General features: G+C 43.2%; 2 protein-coding genes and 1 long non-coding RNA gene across 3 annotated transcripts; all 3 read left to right on the forward strand.

Annotated features, from left to right (window-relative positions):
• The first annotated feature begins 737 nt into the window (after positions 1-737).
• On the forward strand, positions 738-7792 carry LOC114876732 (glycine-rich cell wall structural protein-like). Its single transcript, XM_029188521.2, has 4 exons — positions 738-3980; positions 5752-6082; positions 6162-6518; positions 6593-7792. The coding sequence occupies exons 1-4, from the start codon at positions 3969-3971 to the stop codon at positions 6745-6747; spliced, it is 855 nt and encodes a 284-aa protein (XP_029044354.1). The 5' UTR covers positions 738-3968; the 3' UTR covers positions 6748-7792.
• Positions 7793-9369: 1577 nt separating this feature from the next.
• LOC114876736 lies at positions 9370-9770 on the forward strand. The gene is made up of 3 exons (XR_003789450.2): positions 9370-9445; positions 9526-9624; positions 9707-9770. It is a non-coding gene; the product is annotated as an uncharacterized LOC114876736 (long non-coding RNA).
• A 5065-nt stretch (positions 9771-14835) lies between these two features.
• LOC114876726 (cuticle protein 64-like) lies at positions 14836-16109 on the forward strand. Its single transcript, XM_029188504.2, has 3 exons — positions 14836-14855; positions 15134-15470; positions 15589-16109. Exons 1-3 carry the CDS (start codon positions 14844-14846, stop codon positions 15903-15905), a joined length of 666 nt encoding a protein of 221 aa, XP_029044337.1. The 5' UTR covers positions 14836-14843; the 3' UTR covers positions 15906-16109.
• Positions 16110-18781: the final 2672 nt, after the last annotated feature.

Raw genomic sequence — 18781 nt, forward strand, 5'->3', positions numbered from 1 at the left:
ATTACCGTAACTGATATATCCAATATGTAACTACACACCAGATATTAATCTCGTTTTATAAATGGAAAATTATAAATGAATATATCTAGTTTCAGTAGGTGAGAAAAATGTTGATCAGAAACAAAGTAGATATTAGATAACACAAAGTTGAACAAGTTTTTACATTGAGAAACTTGGTAGACTTTACGTGGCGCGGTGCTAATTTGCGGATAACCAAAGTTATGGAACAACCCAATTTCGTGCTTCCGGTGCAATCTTGGATCGATCAAAGGCCGACCAGCATGGAATCGCGGTTAACCGTTCCAATCTATCGCAACCGTGCACGAATTACATAAAAGGGTGAAACTTGTTGCTAATAAATTTTCTATCGGAATCGGCACGTCATTTTGCAGAACTGGTTGCATTTGCATTAACATAGAACCATCATTATGTTATTCATACGTATGGAGAAAAATAATGGCAGCTGATTAATTTTAGTCGTTCGTTACAGGCTTTCATTTTGATCTGGTTTCAATGGAAACGTCTTGGACAGATGGTTTCGAATTTACTTGCTGAATTCCCTTCAAAATCCCACGAGTTGCGGCTCGTAATGGGACGTCATCGAGCGGTAAAGGTATCAACGTTTCTCTGTTAAAACGTCGCTGCGTTCACGGATATGGACAGGGCAATCTCCTCGAACACGATAGGGATCACGTGCTGTAACGTGCAATTTGCACGAGGTATCCATCGGCTCGGTTCAACCGGATAACTCGAACATCAAGAAGCGAAGCGCCAGCACGTGGGTCCGGCTGGGGCAATCTTCTTGTATCAACGACAACTCCTTTGTCGTTCGTTGTCGTCGCGGAACGAACACACTCTTCCCACGGATACCCTCGGTTCGCCACGAAAATTTCTCCGGTTTCACATCCTAGTGTTACATAAAAATCCGCCGAGACAGCGCATCTCGGTTGACGAGCCACCGTTACTGTCATCGTCCCCGTATTTTTAGCGAAGTTTCTCTTCGCGGCCGCCTAACTCTTTCGCGCGGACAAGAAATTGACGATTCGATCGAGAAACACGATCTCGAGATCTAATGATATTTCGATAGAATTTCAGGATAAGCTGCCTATTCAAGGTCTGATGTTGCTTCTCCTTACATTCGATTTCTGACTTTAACGCACGGGGTGGAGCTACCCTGTTATAATAAGAAAAAGGGTTAAATTCAATTATAATTCGTTGGATTTAACGCAGAAGGAAAGCCAATAAAGTATGTACAATTAATAGATCTGGAAATTATTACTCAACCGTGACACTGTGAACGAAAGAAAGGATCGATTGCAAGATACAAGTTAAATAATCGCTTAATTTCCCGTCTTCCTTTCTCCCCTTATCTTTCCACCGAGCTTTTTCACGATCGATTGCTCAATACCGAACGGTCAGTTTGATTCTATCCGATTTTCTGTGTCGTTCCGACGAAACGACAGGAGCTGGATATTAATCGATGAAATAATAATAAAGGAGAACAGAGAAATTGGTCGGACGACGAAGTCGGTTGAAATACGGGTGGACCGTACGGAGGGTGGACGAGAAGGAAAATAACCGGCATCAGGCTGGCTCGTATCGCTTTATATATTCGAAACCGGTCAGGGCTGGCGAGAAAAGATACGCGCGGGCGACTTTCGCGATAGACCAGCATTTTTCGCGGACGCCAAATAATATAATGGCTTTCACTTCGCGCGAGCCGGAAAACTAGCCGGCCGTGATACGGGGCTAGGAATCGCATCGCAAAGCAAGTCGGCTTAATTAGCTTTGTGATTTAATTAGCGGCGCGTTACTCCCCGCCAACGTTACGGATTAAGTCATCCTCGACGATTTTTCCCAGGGTCGTCTTTCATTTTTCCATCTTCTTCTATTACCCTCTGTCCTACACCGTTCTATTCTCCTTCTATTCGTTTCGTGTTTAGCATTGAATCGATGACGAAACCTATCGAGCTTTATACGCCGCTCATCGTCGCGTTTATCCAACCGCTCTAAACAAATGATTCTTCTTCTCGGCTACCGTTTCCATTGCACAATTATGTAGATCGTGAACGCAGACACGGACAATGTTATCTCTGTAAACATATCAACGTGAATTTCTTTTCAGCGAACGATAGACAAAGAAGTAGGAAAAAGAAAAATAGAAAAGACTTTGCTGAAGATCTTACGGACGAGTATTACGGTTTTAGAATCGGATGAGGAACGCGTACCGCCTGATAAGGAGCCGCTTTTACTAATGGAATTTCAACTTGTAATTAATCGAACGTCCATGCTTCTGGTTTCGAAAAACCAGTCTGCGTTTCACCGTTGCGTGAAATTTGCGGTTCGATTTGTTCCTTGCGGTATGATAAATTATGGAGATTGAGTTCGATCTCGTATGGGATAAGAGGAAAAATCAAGTTAGAACTGTAGTCGAGTACCTGTCGAAACGGCTGGGTTAATTGTAGGTTAGTTGGGTTCAATTTTCAACTATCTAATATTAAGAGACAATAGTGTAACAGTCGCATAATGCAGCGTGGCGAGTAGAATTAGTAAGTTGAGGTAATAAGTAAGCGACTGGCAATCTATTTAGAAGAGAATTCAGGTTTCTTAAGGCCATTGAAAGAGCCGTAATTCCAAGTCTTTAGAGCGTTACACGTTTGCCCGCTAACGCGAAACTCCTTTTCGATGCGGGCTCCCTCCGTTTCCACGTAACGAGCGGGCCATAATCTGGATCGCGAGTGTCACCATTCTTGGATCTACGACTTTTCCTCTCTTCTTTCTTTCTTTCCACTCTCCACAGATCGAATACCACTTTTTAACGACCGCCTCGCTTGACCAGAAGAGGAAATCATCGTAGACCGTATTCGTCTTCTGATCGCGATGATTTTTCGTACAGCTAACGCCGAGATGCTTTTACCGAGCAACCGAGAGATCGTGAGAAATTGCACGCGTTTCAGGGCTAAATCCGTGCCGACTTTTGCAATCGAAACTTCCTGCCAGCTATGCTAGCCACGGTATATGCCACACCGCGTTTCAGAACGCGTTGCTGGCGTAAGTTGCGGATGTTAGGATGAAAAAAAAAGAAATGCAACGATCTTCTGAAACTTCTATGCACGCGTTTCGAAACTCCTGTCAATTTCAGTTACTCTGAACTAACTCTCCGAATATCTCTGCCCGTCAAAATCAACATCGCCAATAGATAGTCGAATCCTTCGAACTCATCATTGATAGACATTTTCTTCTGCCAGCGATCGATGAGACACGCGTAACATTAGAATAAAGTTACATCATTGTCCGGCGAGAGGCAAGCAACGTGCTCCTCTATTATCCTGTTCCTTTGCACCTGTACCTGGTAATTTGTTATTCAAAGGATAGAAATTGTGAGACGCGATATCTGCAGAAGTCGATGTCAAGAAGAGAGCATCAATGCGTTCTTCAGACAAAACTAATGATCAAATAATTAGCCCAGGCTGCTGTTGTAGGCAAGATTGTAAGATTTCTTCAGGAATTGCGTTCTCTCGTTGGCTAGGTTTTAGCACGGTTACACGAGAGAGCTGTTGTATATCGTAGGTGACCAGGTAACCCGGGTGGTGCCTGGTTGCACTTGGTGTGGCCTGCCGTGTGGATGCCGAGCGTGTAGGCCAAGATGGTGGGGCGGGTGGAGTAGGAGGCTGTTCTGATGTGGTATACCCGTGAACAGAACCCACAACCGGCAACCTCTATATCGTCTGTGTAAAGTCCCCTCTTCGTCCCCTAATGCAGCTGGTGGGACTAGGCTAGGACTGTGCACTCCGCTGCTACGACGTGGATTATAGTTTTTCTGGAGGGAGGGTGGTGGAGCGCCTTGCTTTCGAAAGGATGGTGATTGTGGAGCGTAGCCAGAGTAGAGTTAGGCGTATATAAGGCCCCTCGGCCCGGCCCAAGTCAGTCATTCACCGGACTACCAGCCCACCATACACACACCAAACATGAAGGCCTTTGTGAGTATGCCACCACGGGGTTGCCGATATTTTCCTGGGGTGTTTCGTCCAATCGTTCTTGATTACCAATTTTCATCTAACGTACGCCATCTCAGCGGTTTGACTTTTTCCATTGAAACGTTTTAACTTTCATCAACTTTGCTCTCGACTCACGAGCGATCAGCTCTTTACTCGAGATATCTCCTTCGAACGATTTGCAATTATTTCCATCAACTCTCTTTTTAGTTAAAACTCGTGGTAACTTGTAAAGCTCTCTTGAAACGTTACAATGTTTTACTCGATTTCGCTACGTTCGCCGCAGACAAGTAGTCGCCGAACTCGGTAATTCAATGTCACGGCTCTCGGCTCGGTCTCGTCCTGTTTGCTCCGCGATACCAACCAAACGCTACCGACTTTGTCCTTCTTACGAGTTCCATTCATGCGGCAAGAAATCTCCGGTTGCACGGTACACTGACCGTCTCGCAAAACCGGTTGCAGTAGTATCATCGTCATTGAGTAACAAACCGAACCCCGTGACCGGTTCTATCAACCGGTGCATCTTCATTCAAGAACACCGCATTCGGATCGTTCCGTCAATCGACGCTTTTCCTCTCCGTTTCATCTCTGTTCCTCCTCGCATCTGTCATCTGAAAATAGTACACGTTATGTCAATTCGAATAGATTGTCTTATTTACCTAAGAGCAGTGATTTCGAAAGCCGTTCGACGTCGCATTCGGTCGTTTTCCGATCGTTGGGTCGCGAGAACGCGCGGTCGACCACGTCACACGGGTTCACTACTCGGCTTCCAAGTAAACGGGATGTGAAAGTTTCGCGATAGTCGTTAGATGTATATGCATAACAGCTAGACAACGAGGTTCAAGAATTCAGATTCATAATATTTCGATCTTTTATCGAAGCAAACGTTTTCCTCTTTTATAGTAACATCGTTACGGAATCGAACGTTCTTCCGTTCGTTTCACTGATTTTCTCTCGCTTCGGCTGTGTTACGTGGTAGTGTTCCGATCGATTCCCGGTACAACGGCTCGTAACCGGTCGTTTCCAGTAATAGGAAGAAAAATCACCGGTGGAAATGTCGTGATCGATTCGCGTTAACTCGAAATTGTTCTCCCTGATTTCTAGAACGAACCAGAGCCACGGATTTTTATCCGTTCCTCGATTGAACGATATCGCTGTTCTATTAATTACAAATCTACTTAACGGTAAATTCGCGTGGGAATATTGCGAAAGACTCGAAAGTATTTCATCCCCTAATATGGTGGTTAGGCGTGGTAAACGGGTCGATTGATCGCGAGTTCGGGAGGTGAAGAGGTGGATATAGTCGTAATCGGCTGGGTATCGGTTTGCTTGCGAAACGTTCACGGCGTTTCGAGCCGCAGTTTTCCCGGACGACATGCTGGGAAACGTTACGCCGCGCCACGGCACACGTTACGAAATTCCACGCTCGACTTGCATCCGGCCTAGCGTGGACTTTGATATTAAACGAAACCGTCGTGGCTCGAAGCCGATCGGAACGACGATTTCCCAGCGGCCGTTTCCCGATTCTATACGCTCGCTCGCGCTCGTCGAGCAAGTATCGAAAGTGAAAGCCAGCGCGGTTATGTTAGAGTCGGTTGGTAATCGGTGCCAAGCCAATGGGAGTCTGAATTCGCGGGATCCACGGTTGCTTCCGCGAACGGAGTTAGTCTTCTATCTGTGAATTCACCGTTCGATTGATTATCGGGCGCGTTTGATAAAAAGAAAATATTTAATTAAAACTGACCCGGTTTCGCAGATTGTGTTCGCCTGTCTGGCAGTGGCGACGGCCCGCGCCGGAATCGCTCACGGAGGTGGCTACGCTCTGGGTGGTGGACATGGTGGAATCGGTCTCGGAGGCGTTGGTCTCGGAGGCGTTGGTCTCGGAGGCGTCGGTCTCGGAGGAGGTGTTGGCCTGGGCGTCGGAGGAGGTGCTAGTCTCACCGGTGGACTCGCGGCAGGTGCTGGTGCCGCCAGATCTCTGCAAGACGGAGCGTCCAGCTTGGCTTCCCCAGCCCTTGGTGCCAGCTACGCTGCTGGATCCGCGGCGGCGGCTGGTGCTGCTGGTGTACAACAAATCGTCTCTGGTGGTGCGTAATCTGCCGAACGAAATGGATTACGAGTACCGGGGATCCCGTTGGATTCACGTTTCTTCTGTCCAATATGCAGGAGTGATCGGAGGCAGGGCTGACATTGGACCCGCTGAAGGACCCAAGGCTAACGTTGGACCCCAAACCGGCCCCTCTGACATCGTTGGACCCCAAGAAGGTGCCAAGAACGTTGGTGGACCTCGTACCGGTCCAGCTGGTCTCGTTGGACCCGCCACTGGTCCATTCACCGCTGTCGGTGCCTCTGCTGGTACCTCCACCCTTGTGGGAGGATCTCAGGGTCGCGCTAACTTGGTTGGACCATCCTACGGTGGTGTTGCCTTCTACGCTGGAAGCGGTAACATCAACGGTGACGACGGAAGCTCTGGCTCTGCTGCTGCTGCTGCGCCATCTGGCCTTGCCGGTCTTAGCGGTGCTGGTCTGTATTCCGTTCAGAAAAATCATTTATTATAATTACATAAGATAGTTAAAAATAATTAATTACGTGAATAGGTGCCATCGCTGTTGTCGGAGGTGGTGGTGGAATCGCTGGCGGAATCGGCGGACACGACGGTGGTGTTGCTGTGATCAACGGCCCATCTGGCGCCATCCACGCCGGACTCGGCTCCCACGGAGCTATCATCCCCGGGGGACTCGGCAAGTACTAGACGTTCTAAAGCCCCAGCGATCTCGGCTCGGCGACGGCGGCAAACCCACCACAGTCACATACCGGTCTCGAACGATCCTCAAACGCGCTCAACGGTCTTCTTCCCAAAGCTTCGTCCAATCTGGGAACATGGTGAATAACGCCGGCGTTAGTGGTGTAGTCGGTATATAGTCGGAATATTAATCACAAGTCCAGTCGGTATATATCGAGACACGATGCGAAGCGCGAGACGGAAGCCCGGCATTGTTGGGCCGTGCTATCACTTCCACGATCACGGGCTTAGATCTCCCCGGGAAGTGTAGAACCGTGGAACCGGCCATTCGTGATCCGCGGTTTCGTCTCGTTCTATCCCTCCGTCGACGAAACCACTCGTTCCCATCTCGTAAGACGAGGCACGGGTCAAATTTAGTCAATTTCCATTCATCAATTGTACGCGACAGAGGTAGCCGAACGGAGCCGCGATTGCCAGCCACGGCTAACAGTTCCGTGACGACGATTTACATCTACGTCGCGATCTATCACGTCGACAAAGCCCGATCGACGAAACGATCGGCAATTGGTTCAGCGGTCGATGCTTTCGTCCTACGAACGATCCTGAGTCAGTCGCGCCAACACACAGAACGAACAAGAAAAAAAAAAAAAACGAACAACGGAAACACGTTCGACCCGGCCGCCTCCGCCATGGATCCAAAGTGGACAAGCTTTGGCGCTTCGTCGTTGGACCAACTGGGTCTGTTCTGTTTTCTGAACACCCACCGTTGCTCCGGCAGCACTCTTATATTTTTTTTTTTATTCTCACTTACGTCTTCCACCAATCGTAAGGCCGCCGCTCTTCACACACACATATATTTACTATTCTCTCTCTTTTTTTTCTTTTCTCTCTTCCGATGAGACCGAACGCTATCGATCCTGATAGGTTCGTTAGAAATAGGTCTCACAAGTTGTTATACTCACTGCCGCACTCTCAAGCATACATATTATTATTTACATTACTCGTCCATGCGCATATATATGTTCTCTCTTTATATATATATATACATGTATACATACTATTACTATTACTTCCTTCGCGTATATATATATACATGAACGCATTGCCACACGCGCGCACACACACACACTATTGCTATATGTGTACTCGTATATATACACACATTACACATATATTATATAATCGTGTTATATGTTAGCGAAAGAGAGAGACCGGTAGATTATGGTAGGTAAGCCCTTCCCGTGAGTGAATGAATGTAAATAGATGGCGCGCCGCTGCCGGCCCCCGACCCCGCCCGCCCTCGTCATACCCTTTCTTTGCGATCACGACTAGCACCCCACCACCACCATAGATAGATACCACATATTTATAGCGTTTATACATTTATACAATACTTTATATAAAATAAAGCATCAGTATTTAAAACTCATCTCTGATTATTTCATTATCTCCACCCATATTTAACCCTTACCTAATCAATTTATATTTTTCCTTTGTACAATTTCTAATGCTTTTTAGAAATTATTGCGAATTTTCTTCGAATATTCAGTAGCTGAATACTTTCGCATTTAAAAAATAAAAATTGTGAATATTATATTAAGATTTCAATGAATGCTTGAATACTCGGCTGCTTATACAAGTGTTAAAGTGTTTAATTAATCTACTATTAAGTATATTAACAATTTGATGGTTAGTGGCTATAAGTGGTAATCAAAATATCAAGCATTAGTTTGCTAATTAAATTACTAAAAGTAATCAGCTTATTACTTAGAATCTTTTAATTATTTAAATAAATTAAGTAAACAGTGATGATCAGAAATGATTACTATGATAGTGAACGTGTTAAATGACCCTTGTAAAATTACTGAAATTTCGAAAAACTTGTAATGTTCTTTCGAAACGAAACCAATCGAGTGAGCTAATAAATACTCAACGATGTGGAAATGCGAATTAAGTGGAAAGATTTTCTCACTGTTCAAGTCGTTTCGAACGATTCCCGGGGAGGGGATAACTTTATCGAAGGGGACTGGAAGAAGATAGAAAGCTAAAATAACTTGGAAAAGTTCGTTCTTCTGTGATATCGGATATAAAAGTCGTCGAGGCGAATGTTTGACAGTCTCACGAGACGATGAAGAAAATCGACACGGGTCAACAGAGATATCAGAAAAGATGGAATAAAGATGACGAGGAAACCGAGTCTGGTGCAGACGAAAGTTACATTAATCGGTGTCGAGAAACTGCCACGAAATAAGGCTGGATTATTAATAATTCATGGAAGATAATTTGGTTGAGACGAAGTGGCTAGACCGTTTCATCCTGTCCTACCTTTCACTTATGAAATATGTATTTTGATTAAAAACTTCGAATTATAAAAGACACTATTCTTTTCAATTCAAGCCTGCCGAATACATAATCATGAATGTTAATCAACGTTTATCGCCCTTCATTAGCATGTCTTCGACAATTTGGATAAAACATTGGTACAAGTTCAATCAATTATTGTATATTTCGTTTTAATTTTATAATTAACAAATGTTCCTAATATTTCAGCTAATCATTTTTCAACACCAAACTACATCCTGGATCTCAGATTCTTTAAAAGACACTTGGACAAATTTTCACCAAAATGGTCGTCGATGACATCTCGATATCCAAAATTTATTCTGACGAAGATAGCACAGTGTTCCGTTACAGAACATTCACAAAGGTAACTTTGTAAGCCACAACGTTCCTCTTTCTAACGTCACGACACTTCGAAAACGGTAATTGGTTCCTCGATGATTACAGGGGGTGATGGGTCGTCTACGGATTGTTAAGGGACAAAAGGGCACAGACGTGCTTTGTGAAACAATATCCAGACCACTGAGACGATACAACAACATCATGGTAAAATACTTTCAATTATTCTAAACGTCAACTTTCCTCATTATTTATTTCTTAATAACAATATCGTTGCTTTATTAAACAGATTTGAAAAAAGACCACGAGCTAAGCAGTATTCATAGGATTGAAGTTGGAAAATTGAAACCGAGGATTCTGATCAAATGGAAGCTGATCGTCCATTGCTGACCCATCCTATTCGACGCGGAAAAGAGGTTCGAACTTCCCAATCCGACTCGGCCACAAATACGGCTTTAACCGTCGCTAAAAGGGCTTTAAATCTCTTCCAGGTTCACGAGTACCAGCGGACTAGGTGGTCCAGGATTTTCCTGCTCTGCAACTGACCGCGAATAAAATAAAAAGCATCGAGTGCGTGCTAACCCGCACAACTCGACTAAATCTACTAGCGGATGGTAAAGCGGATCTTCCGAGACGAGGCGAAGAAGCGTTTTTTATCATTCTTCGAAAGCGTCTGTTTGTCAAAATCTCCGTAACTGTCCGACGCAAGAATGGAAGTACTTCAACAAAGGAAAGGCTGAGATTTTATTTTAAAACGAGAAAACATTTCAACCCTCGATGGAGACACGATGCTTGTCAAATTGAATAATTCTTCATTTTATTTTTCTAGAAGAAATGAATTCTATTGGACGAATTCTAGATAAAATCGTTCTAAGAATGAAGACAGTCCTAAAAAATTCTCACACGATTGAAAGATGCAATCTGGTTGAGCTAATTCCTTGGCACAGATGAAAGGAAAACGATGAGGAGCGAGGCTTTTAACTCGTTTCACGCGAGCAGAAAAGCGGCTCTTTGTCGTCGTGTTCCCTCTAAGCACATAGCGAGATCAACAACTGAATCCTCGAGCTGGATCATCTCTTAAAGCAGTCATTTAAGTACGTGCTGTAAACAACCCCCCAACTTGCACGCTCCTCTTACGAGCCATTTCCAGCGATTCACCACTGTACTGCTTCTGCGACCGAATTTTCTCTCTCAGAGATAGCTGTACACTTTCACCGCGATGCATCTTCGTTGAATAGTTTGCTCGTTCGTTTCGAGTCTTGTTTTTGAAGTTATACACAGCTTTCAACACGTTCCGAGTGTACTTGTAATATGTTTTGATGAGCCCAAAGAGGATTCGTAATTAATGATATCACATTTTGCCATAATGTCTTACAAGGAAACATATCGAAGTGAAAATAAAGGGCATGTATTTTTTTTATAACTACCCAGTCGCAACTTTAGGGGCTGAAATCACTCCTTAAACTTTCAGTAGAAAAATGGAATCTCGAAAATTATCGCAGATGTAAGAAAATATCTTAGGGAAAAGTTTCATGGTTTCTTGTGGCAAAACAAAAAGTGGTCACAGATTTTGTAATGTATTGTTACATTATTTTAAGAGATACCAAAATTTACATAATGACAAAAAAGAACCGACATTTTTTTCCGAATCATAAATTTGTCTCCTACAATTTCGTAAATTTTTGTCATTATGTAAATTTTTGTATCTTTTAAAATAATGTAACAATAAATTTTGTGTTACAAACAAATTACTTCTTACAAAATCTTTTTGTTTTACCTCAAGAAACCATGAAATCTTTCCCTAAGAGTTTCTTATATCTGTGATAGTTTTCGAGATACCATTTTTTTGCTCAAACTTTAAGGGGTGATTTTACCCCCTAAACTTGTAACTGGGCAGCTATAAAAAAAATACGTGTCCCTATTTTCACCTAGACGGACATTTCGATGTGTTTCCTTGTTAGATGCAAAGGTAGACGGAATGGGAATGGATGCTAATTTAATCGGTCGTAAATCATAGAAAAGTTTCGCAATTGACGCGGACTGAAAGCGGACGAAGAAGGTTGGCGTGGCGCATCGTCGTGCCGGTGCAGGCGTGGTCCTTTCACCGTTCGGGGGTGTGCGATCGGTTCCCAGAAGAATCTGCTTACCAGGCATGCTGTGCCAGCTTTTTGCTACCAAGGTCATTTCGTCACTGATGAGACCGATTCCCTTCTCACGTGCTCACCTCGAGTGTTCGCCTCTCGATTGCACTCCAGATAGAACTCGAAAGGCCGCTTCCTCTGTCTTCACGGATTAACGCTTCGAGACAACTGCAGATTTTACATCGATTTTCTTTTGGGAACCACTTCAAGGCTAAACTCGGTGCCCTTCGTTGCAGAAATGAAAATTTTCTAAAAATGAAATTGGAATCTCTTGAATACTTTAGCTACGCTTTGCGTCAAATTAAAATTCCTTGTTTCTTTATATTTAGACTAGTGAAAGTACTTCGAAATTTCAACACGGCAATCATCGAGCCAGGCTATAAATTAATATTCAATCAGCGGCATGCAAAGAAGGCGATCCGAACCATCTGCATCGGGAATTGCCGTGATGGAATCGGACGATTAATAGCCAGTTTACCGATCTGTCTTCGATGAGATGAAACGTGACGATAAAATCACGAATTTATGCAGTCTTCGTGAAGTGGACGAAAGGTTTCGATGGGACACAGTAGCTCTTCCATCTGTGTGTCGAAGCTGTATCATTCTGGTCGAAGGAGATACGCGTGTTCATACATAATTTAGCGTTTCGCTCGACTACCGATTACGTTTCTCCTTTATGGTCAAACAAGTCGTCCGTGTAACGGTGATTTATGGACGGAAACGCTACTGTTTCTACGTTTCGATGAGAATTAGCAAACCACAAAAGTAATTTTTAAATCCATCAACTGTATTATAAAATTCTTCAAATAAATTTCTAAGTTGCTAATATAAATTCAAACAACTTTTCCAAGAGACCATTCAATTTATTCCTTCTTCCTCTTCAATTATATTACAGAGCACTCGAGCCAAAGAAATTCGAAATTGGGAAACGAATTGATTCAGTAGGCTAGTCTGCTCCCATAAGAATCACCGATGCAGCGCAGACAATGACTGCAAATGTCAGTCTCACCATTAGCATTGATCACGTTCAATCTCCAGGACGGCCGTTCTCCTTCCCCAGTGTTATCGTTTACGAACTTCAAAACCAGATTGTCCCTTCCTTATATAGACCGTCGATGTAAACTGTCCTGTAAATAATATCTCGTTGGAAGTCGAGCAAAGGTCTCGCTACTCGTTACACTTTGTCGTAGTGTTCACTGGGATTCTCACATTAATCCAACTGGATCTTACAATGGCAATAAATTCGAAGATCGGTAGATCGGTTCTCATAAAGAAACCTGGACGCAATGGAACAGTAATTGACTGTATCGATAGAACTGAATGTTTGATGATCCTGCGCAAAGGTCACTTTAGATTTGCATTTGACCGCGATCGATATTCAGAGTAGAATATTCGGTTTGTTATATTTCAGACGTTCAAATATTTGCAAAAATGGTGGTCAATAAAAGAGATTTTGAAATTTGAGGATCTACATTTTAAAGATCACCAATGTTTTCTGAAGAAAACGTTTGTTATATTTCAGACGTTCAAATATTTGCAAAAATGGTGGTCAATAGTTGATATTCTAATACAAGAGATTTTTCTGAAGAAAATCGAAATTTTTCATTCGGTAGTTAATTATGAAATTAGGAGATTTTTAATTGAACAGGACAGAGGAGCATCGATCGTCGCAGGATAATTGGAGCAATCTTTCCTGGCGGCTACCAAGAATAAAGGTCACGTTCGGCACGCTCACGCTCGCAGCTTCGTCTGCAGGCGGTACATAGCAAAGAAAACCGTATTAATCCCTGAGAACGTGACTCTTTCCCAGCGGTAATGTTAACTGTAGACTCGGTGCAACTAAGCGATCGGTTGCTTCACTTCACGAGGATGACGCGGTTCGCCGCCCACGATTTTTCGATGCCTTCGACGAACGCCAATGAAACGAGAACAATACGTGTTAACTAACCCACTTCGAATGTAACAAACATTGCGATTAAAAAGTGAATCTTATCAAGAATCTGAATAAGATACAAAGCAAAGGTCTCCTTGTAATTTCTCCTATGTTTTCTGTACATCCTAAATATTTGTTGCATCAACATCCATTAACACACCCCTTATAAGAGACACATAGTTATCGATCCTAAACGGGTCGAAGAATTGAGTAAATTTTAAATATCACGTTTTTCAATCCTTAATTATCCAGAAGACAATAAGTCAAAGAAAAGAAGTTGTAGAAAAAAACGAGAGGTCAGAGAACCACGCAAGACACTTGACGCAATAAGCGGATAATAACGAGGAATAATGTTAGTGCGTTGAAAACATGCAGGCCAATTATACCGTAGGTAGAAGATCACGCCTGCGATCGGTAACTCGTTATTCCTCCCCTTTATCGTCAGTGAAATCGCAAATTACGCTAATTACACCGCTTTTGCGTTCGCGTAATCGATTCCTTTGTTCCGTACCAAGCGACCACCATTCATCTTCCATCCTGTGACATACCCTACTATATCCCTATCCCGGTCTCTCTTCTTCGAAAGAATTTCATTCTTACCGCGTTCTTTAACGAACCGACTGTTTCATCGGCTCCGGCAAGTTGTGCAGAAGTTACGAATCGCCTAAAGGGATTGTAACACCCTGTCGAGCTTGAAGGGAACGTTACGACGAGGAGAAACTCGTTGCCCAATTCGATGTGCAACGAAACGATCGAAACTCGGTCCGCGAACAAAAGGTACTCGACATCCTTTTTGCGACTTGAAAAAGTTCCACCAACCGAAAGATGCTCTCTCGTTACCGAACTTCCTTCGGATAAATCGAGCTCGTGACGGGAATACGATTTTATCGACCAGACAAGCTGAAAGACCCTCCGAACATTTTCCCGTCCATCGATCGAACCAATTTACAAATCGTTATTCGCTCATCCTGCGTCATTTGTCTACCGAGGAAAACGTTCTTCCTGTTTTCTTAGAGAATTACGAAAATTCCGTTCGCTCCGGACGAACATTTTTCCTTGTTGAAATTTCTTACCATTCAAGAATCAAGTGATGGGACAACGAGAGAAGAAAAAATTCATAGGATTCCTCGAGGAGCGAAAATCACTGTTTCCCAAGACGAAGGTCGGCCAAGGGAGGCAGTGTCTCGAGGGTGGGTGTGCCGGATGGTGACCTTCTTGCACAATGGCTGAGGCTACACCATCAACGGATATGATTTGAAGGGATCACCGGGGGCGCGGTCGTGTTCTTAGAGAAGTATATAAAGTCCGAGAGAGTCGTCCGTGGGCACATTCAGCAATCGGCGGTCGGCAGGATGAAGGTCTTCGTAAGTACTCGATCCCACGGTCCGGGATCCGCTGGATTTTTCTACGCGTCGTGGCTCTTTCAGTGACCGATAATATTCGAACATTATTGTAGCTTTCCAAGTGGCTTGGGAATTGGTGAACCTATTATATCTATCAGTTGTGATTTCAAAAACTGTGATATTTCGGGTTTAAAGAAATTTCCCTCGATATTTTAATATCTCCTTAAAGTGTATCGATTGCCTTGGAATGAAATTTTTCAAAAACTGAACACTTACCATGATCCTATTACGATTTTCAGCTGATAATAGCAGCTGCGTGCGCGTTTGTCGGAGCAGCCCCTCGCCAGCGCCGTGATGCTATATGGGGTGGTCATTTGGGACACTATGGGGGTCATCTGGGATACTCTCACGGTGTAGCACTAGCTGGTCCAGCTTTGGGTCCTACCAGTGTCGCTGGTCCTCACTTGGGAGCCACTGTTGTAGCTGCTCCATCGATTGGTCCAGCTAGGCTTTCTGGATCGATGTCTGGTCCGGTCCACGTTTCCGGTGCAGTCGCTGGTCCTGCTCTGGTAACAGCTTCCGTTGCTGGCCCTGCTCATGTCGAAGGCTATGGTGGACCCTATGGAGGAGCAGTTGGTAAGTCACTCAATATTCAATCTTTTTTAAATACAGCCTTTTCTTATGCTTAAAAATACAATAACATTACATTTTCTATCTACAATTTATTTTAATAAAATTACTTTTGCATTCGCAGGATACGTTGCACCAGCGTACGGTTACGCAGGATACGGAGGGTACGGAGGATACGCAGGACCCGGCGGACACGGTGGACATGGATCAGTGATAGCAGGACCAGCGTCCCATGGCGCGGTGCTAGCAGGACCAGCATCCTACGGAGCAGTGCTCGCAGGTCCAGCGTCCCATGGCGCGGTCCTCGCTGGTCCCCATTCGGGAAGCGCTGCGGTTTCCGGTCCAAACGCTGGTTCAGTAGTGATTGCTGGTCCCTCTGGGAAGATCACTGCCCACGGTACTGGCTACGGTGGCATTCACACTGGTCACGGTCACTGGTAACGACCAGAGTTGCTGAAAGAAAGAAGATATTCATGGAAATCTCTCAATAACATCCACGACGGATAATTAGGCTGATTTTGTACACACTCGTGCTAAGTATCAGTGAAAGTAAAATCAATTCACGACGATCCCCGTTTTGATAAAGTAACATTAAATATTGTTTTTCTCTTTTAAATACCTTTTGCAGATAGTTTGTGACGTAGATATTAGATGGCTCTCTATTTATAGTGTAACAATAATTATGATCTCTTACGATAATTACACGTACATGATTTAATTACAGACCATTACGTCGATAACTTTCGAAATACCATGTGCGTTTATCGAATTACACTTCGCATTCTACGGGAAAGCATCGAACGCTGTTGACCTTTGTTAGTTCGCTTTAACGTCATTAAAGGTTCCATTTTGACCGAGCTACAAAGTGATTGCAGAATCATTATACAGTGATTATGTATAATGCAGTCTTTCACGAAAATATCTTTCAAACAAACTGCGTGTCTGAGGAGATTAAAAAGAAATGTCTAATTTGGAAAATTAACCCACGACAGCACTGTTTTAACGCTTCGCGTCTCGCACGATCGACTTTTCGTTTGTGAAATACCTTGGTAGATCGTAGTAACGTTTGGCGCTGATTACACGAGGTGACAATTAAACGAACAAGCAACTAGAGTCGCTTTTGAACGGGGAGCACGAATGCAGACACTTCTGGAACGATTTATAGGCAGCTGGAGAAAAGGGTAAGGTCGTTAGAAGCGTGAACTACGATACGGTTCGTCAATCTTGAATAAACGCGACAATCGGCAGGATCAGATCGATATCTGATTGATCACGAGCTCTGGTATTGCTGATTAGGCGATTTTCAACGTTAAATTGGCGAAGACTTGACAATTTTTAATCAGTGTTCATTGGAACAAAATTATTGCCCAGAACTTTTACAAAATTTAAAATAAAAAATTGTTAAAAATTATAAGAATGTCACATTCCATAGTTGACTTCAGATCGGAATCAAATGAAAGGGGTAAAAATGAATTTTTACTTTGGCCATCAAACACAGGTGTTCTAATCATGCCCATTTGAATAATGGCGAGGTAGCCAACGTGGGGGACGTAATTTACAGAAGGTCACAGCTGAGATCACGAGATTGTCAGCGTTATCTTTCGGTGTTCACGAGCGCAGAGTTTATCAAGGAATCTGTAACACGACAATTACCGCTTGGTTCTTTAAGGTCACCGTGATCCCCGCCAGAGATTTCACCCACCGAGATCATTTTTGTCTCCGCGCCGTTTCTAAAATATAACCTATGAACGATTTATCACAAGATTCCCGAGACTGTGAGAATTATAAGGAACTACCTGTTTGTCTATAAGATCTATTACCAGAATCGCTGAGAATTTCGTGATAATAGGACCAACGAGGGGACCAAAGAATAAGATATCTTGGTGGGAAAATCGTGGCTCTTCGTTTACCTTTCGTCATCGATTACAACAGTGCATCAAAAGTTCACGAATTCTAAAAGGTTACTAGACCGTCCCCCAGACAAAAGGGAAACACATTTTGGATCACAGCGATATTTGAAAGATTTATTTTTTCAAAATACAAGTACAAGAAGTAGATTTTAACCATTCTTCGGATTTCCAAATTTAATTTCATGGATCATCTCTTAATCCGAAAAAAGATTATCATTGCAAATATTTAAAAAATAATAACTTCAAAATTATGGAAAAAGAAATCGAACGCGAATTTTTGTTTCTTTCAATCCTCTGCGATAATGAAGAAAACTTATCATTTTCAAGCAAAAAGATTTACTATGTTTTTCACAAATTAGTGCTCTTCAGAATTAATAATGTTTCTTGTTTATCGTTGAATTGCCTTTGATACTAATTATTCAGAATGCATGCGCATTGTTTATAGCAATTAATGACTATCATTGGTTATTCAACAGGGTATTTAACAATGCTCGGCTGGAATTGAAAGAAACAACCGACGCGTTCTAATTTAGGAGCGAACCAGGCAAATTTCGTTATGAACGACTCGTTATTCGTTCTTTGTGCGTTAGTTTACTTGTTTGCGTACCGTGAAATTAAAAACGAGAGAACATATTTGATTTCAAATATATTGTTTCAGTTGACCATTGTTATATATTTATGCAATTCAATCAATTTTAATAAATCATTATTACAATTTCACCACCTTTCATCACGCTGAAACTTTAATTAAACAACCAAAATTATTCCCGTCAAATTGATTAACCCATGGTTTGACTAACAATAGTGATCGATTGATCGCGATAAATCAATTGCGATCCGAGTTACGAGCGGACTGATAGTTCGCTACCGTAGGCATTCTACGGGATCTATCTCTGCCGGATATAAAGCAAGAAGGTTGTCCGACTGTTTTCGCGTTGCTCGCGGACCGCAGGCAAGAATGACGAGAGGTGTGGTCGATAACGAGGTAGATATCGGTTCTGGTTGGATCGTTAACGTCTGACGAGTTGCCGGTGATCAAGGAAGCTCGATCGATGGATCCTTCGACGGTCTTCTGGTACGTCGATGACCCGTGAATCGCCTGAGAAATACAAAAATCAACAGTCCAGTTAAGAATACTCGAGGATGGTATTCCTTGATAAGTATATACGAATCGAACGTGGATACTTAAACATTGACAGGATCCCGTACGATCGGTGGAAAAGAAGAAAAATAAGCGGCTATTTTTCAAAAGGAACCAAAGGATATTTATATTGTAGGTAAGGGCGGGTTCTCGGGTCAGAGAATCGGTCGAGAAACGAGGGGATAAATCTCGCCCGTGCTCTCGTACACGGCTCGATCGTTATTCACATCGCGATCTGGCCCTCCACGCTTCATACTTCAGCGTTC

This window comes from Osmia bicornis, chromosome 3 (assembly GCF_907164935.1).
Source record: "Osmia bicornis bicornis chromosome 3, iOsmBic2.1, whole genome shotgun sequence".
Lineage (NCBI taxonomy): Eukaryota > Metazoa > Arthropoda > Insecta > Hymenoptera > Megachilidae > Osmia > Osmia bicornis.

Coding starts and splice junctions, on each gene's coding strand:
- LOC114876732 (XM_029188521.2), top strand. Junction 6,083..6,161: donor ACAACAAATCGTCTCTGGTG/GTGCGTAATCTG, acceptor TCCAATATGCAG/GAGTGATCGGAGGCAGGGCT. Junction 6,519..6,592: donor TGCCGGTCTTAGCGGTGCTG/GTCTGTATTCCG, acceptor TTACGTGAATAG/GTGCCATCGCTGTTGTCGGA.
- LOC114876726 (XM_029188504.2), top strand. Junction 15,471..15,588: donor ACCCTATGGAGGAGCAGTTG/GTAAGTCACTCA, acceptor TTGCATTCGCAG/GATACGTTGCACCAGCGTAC.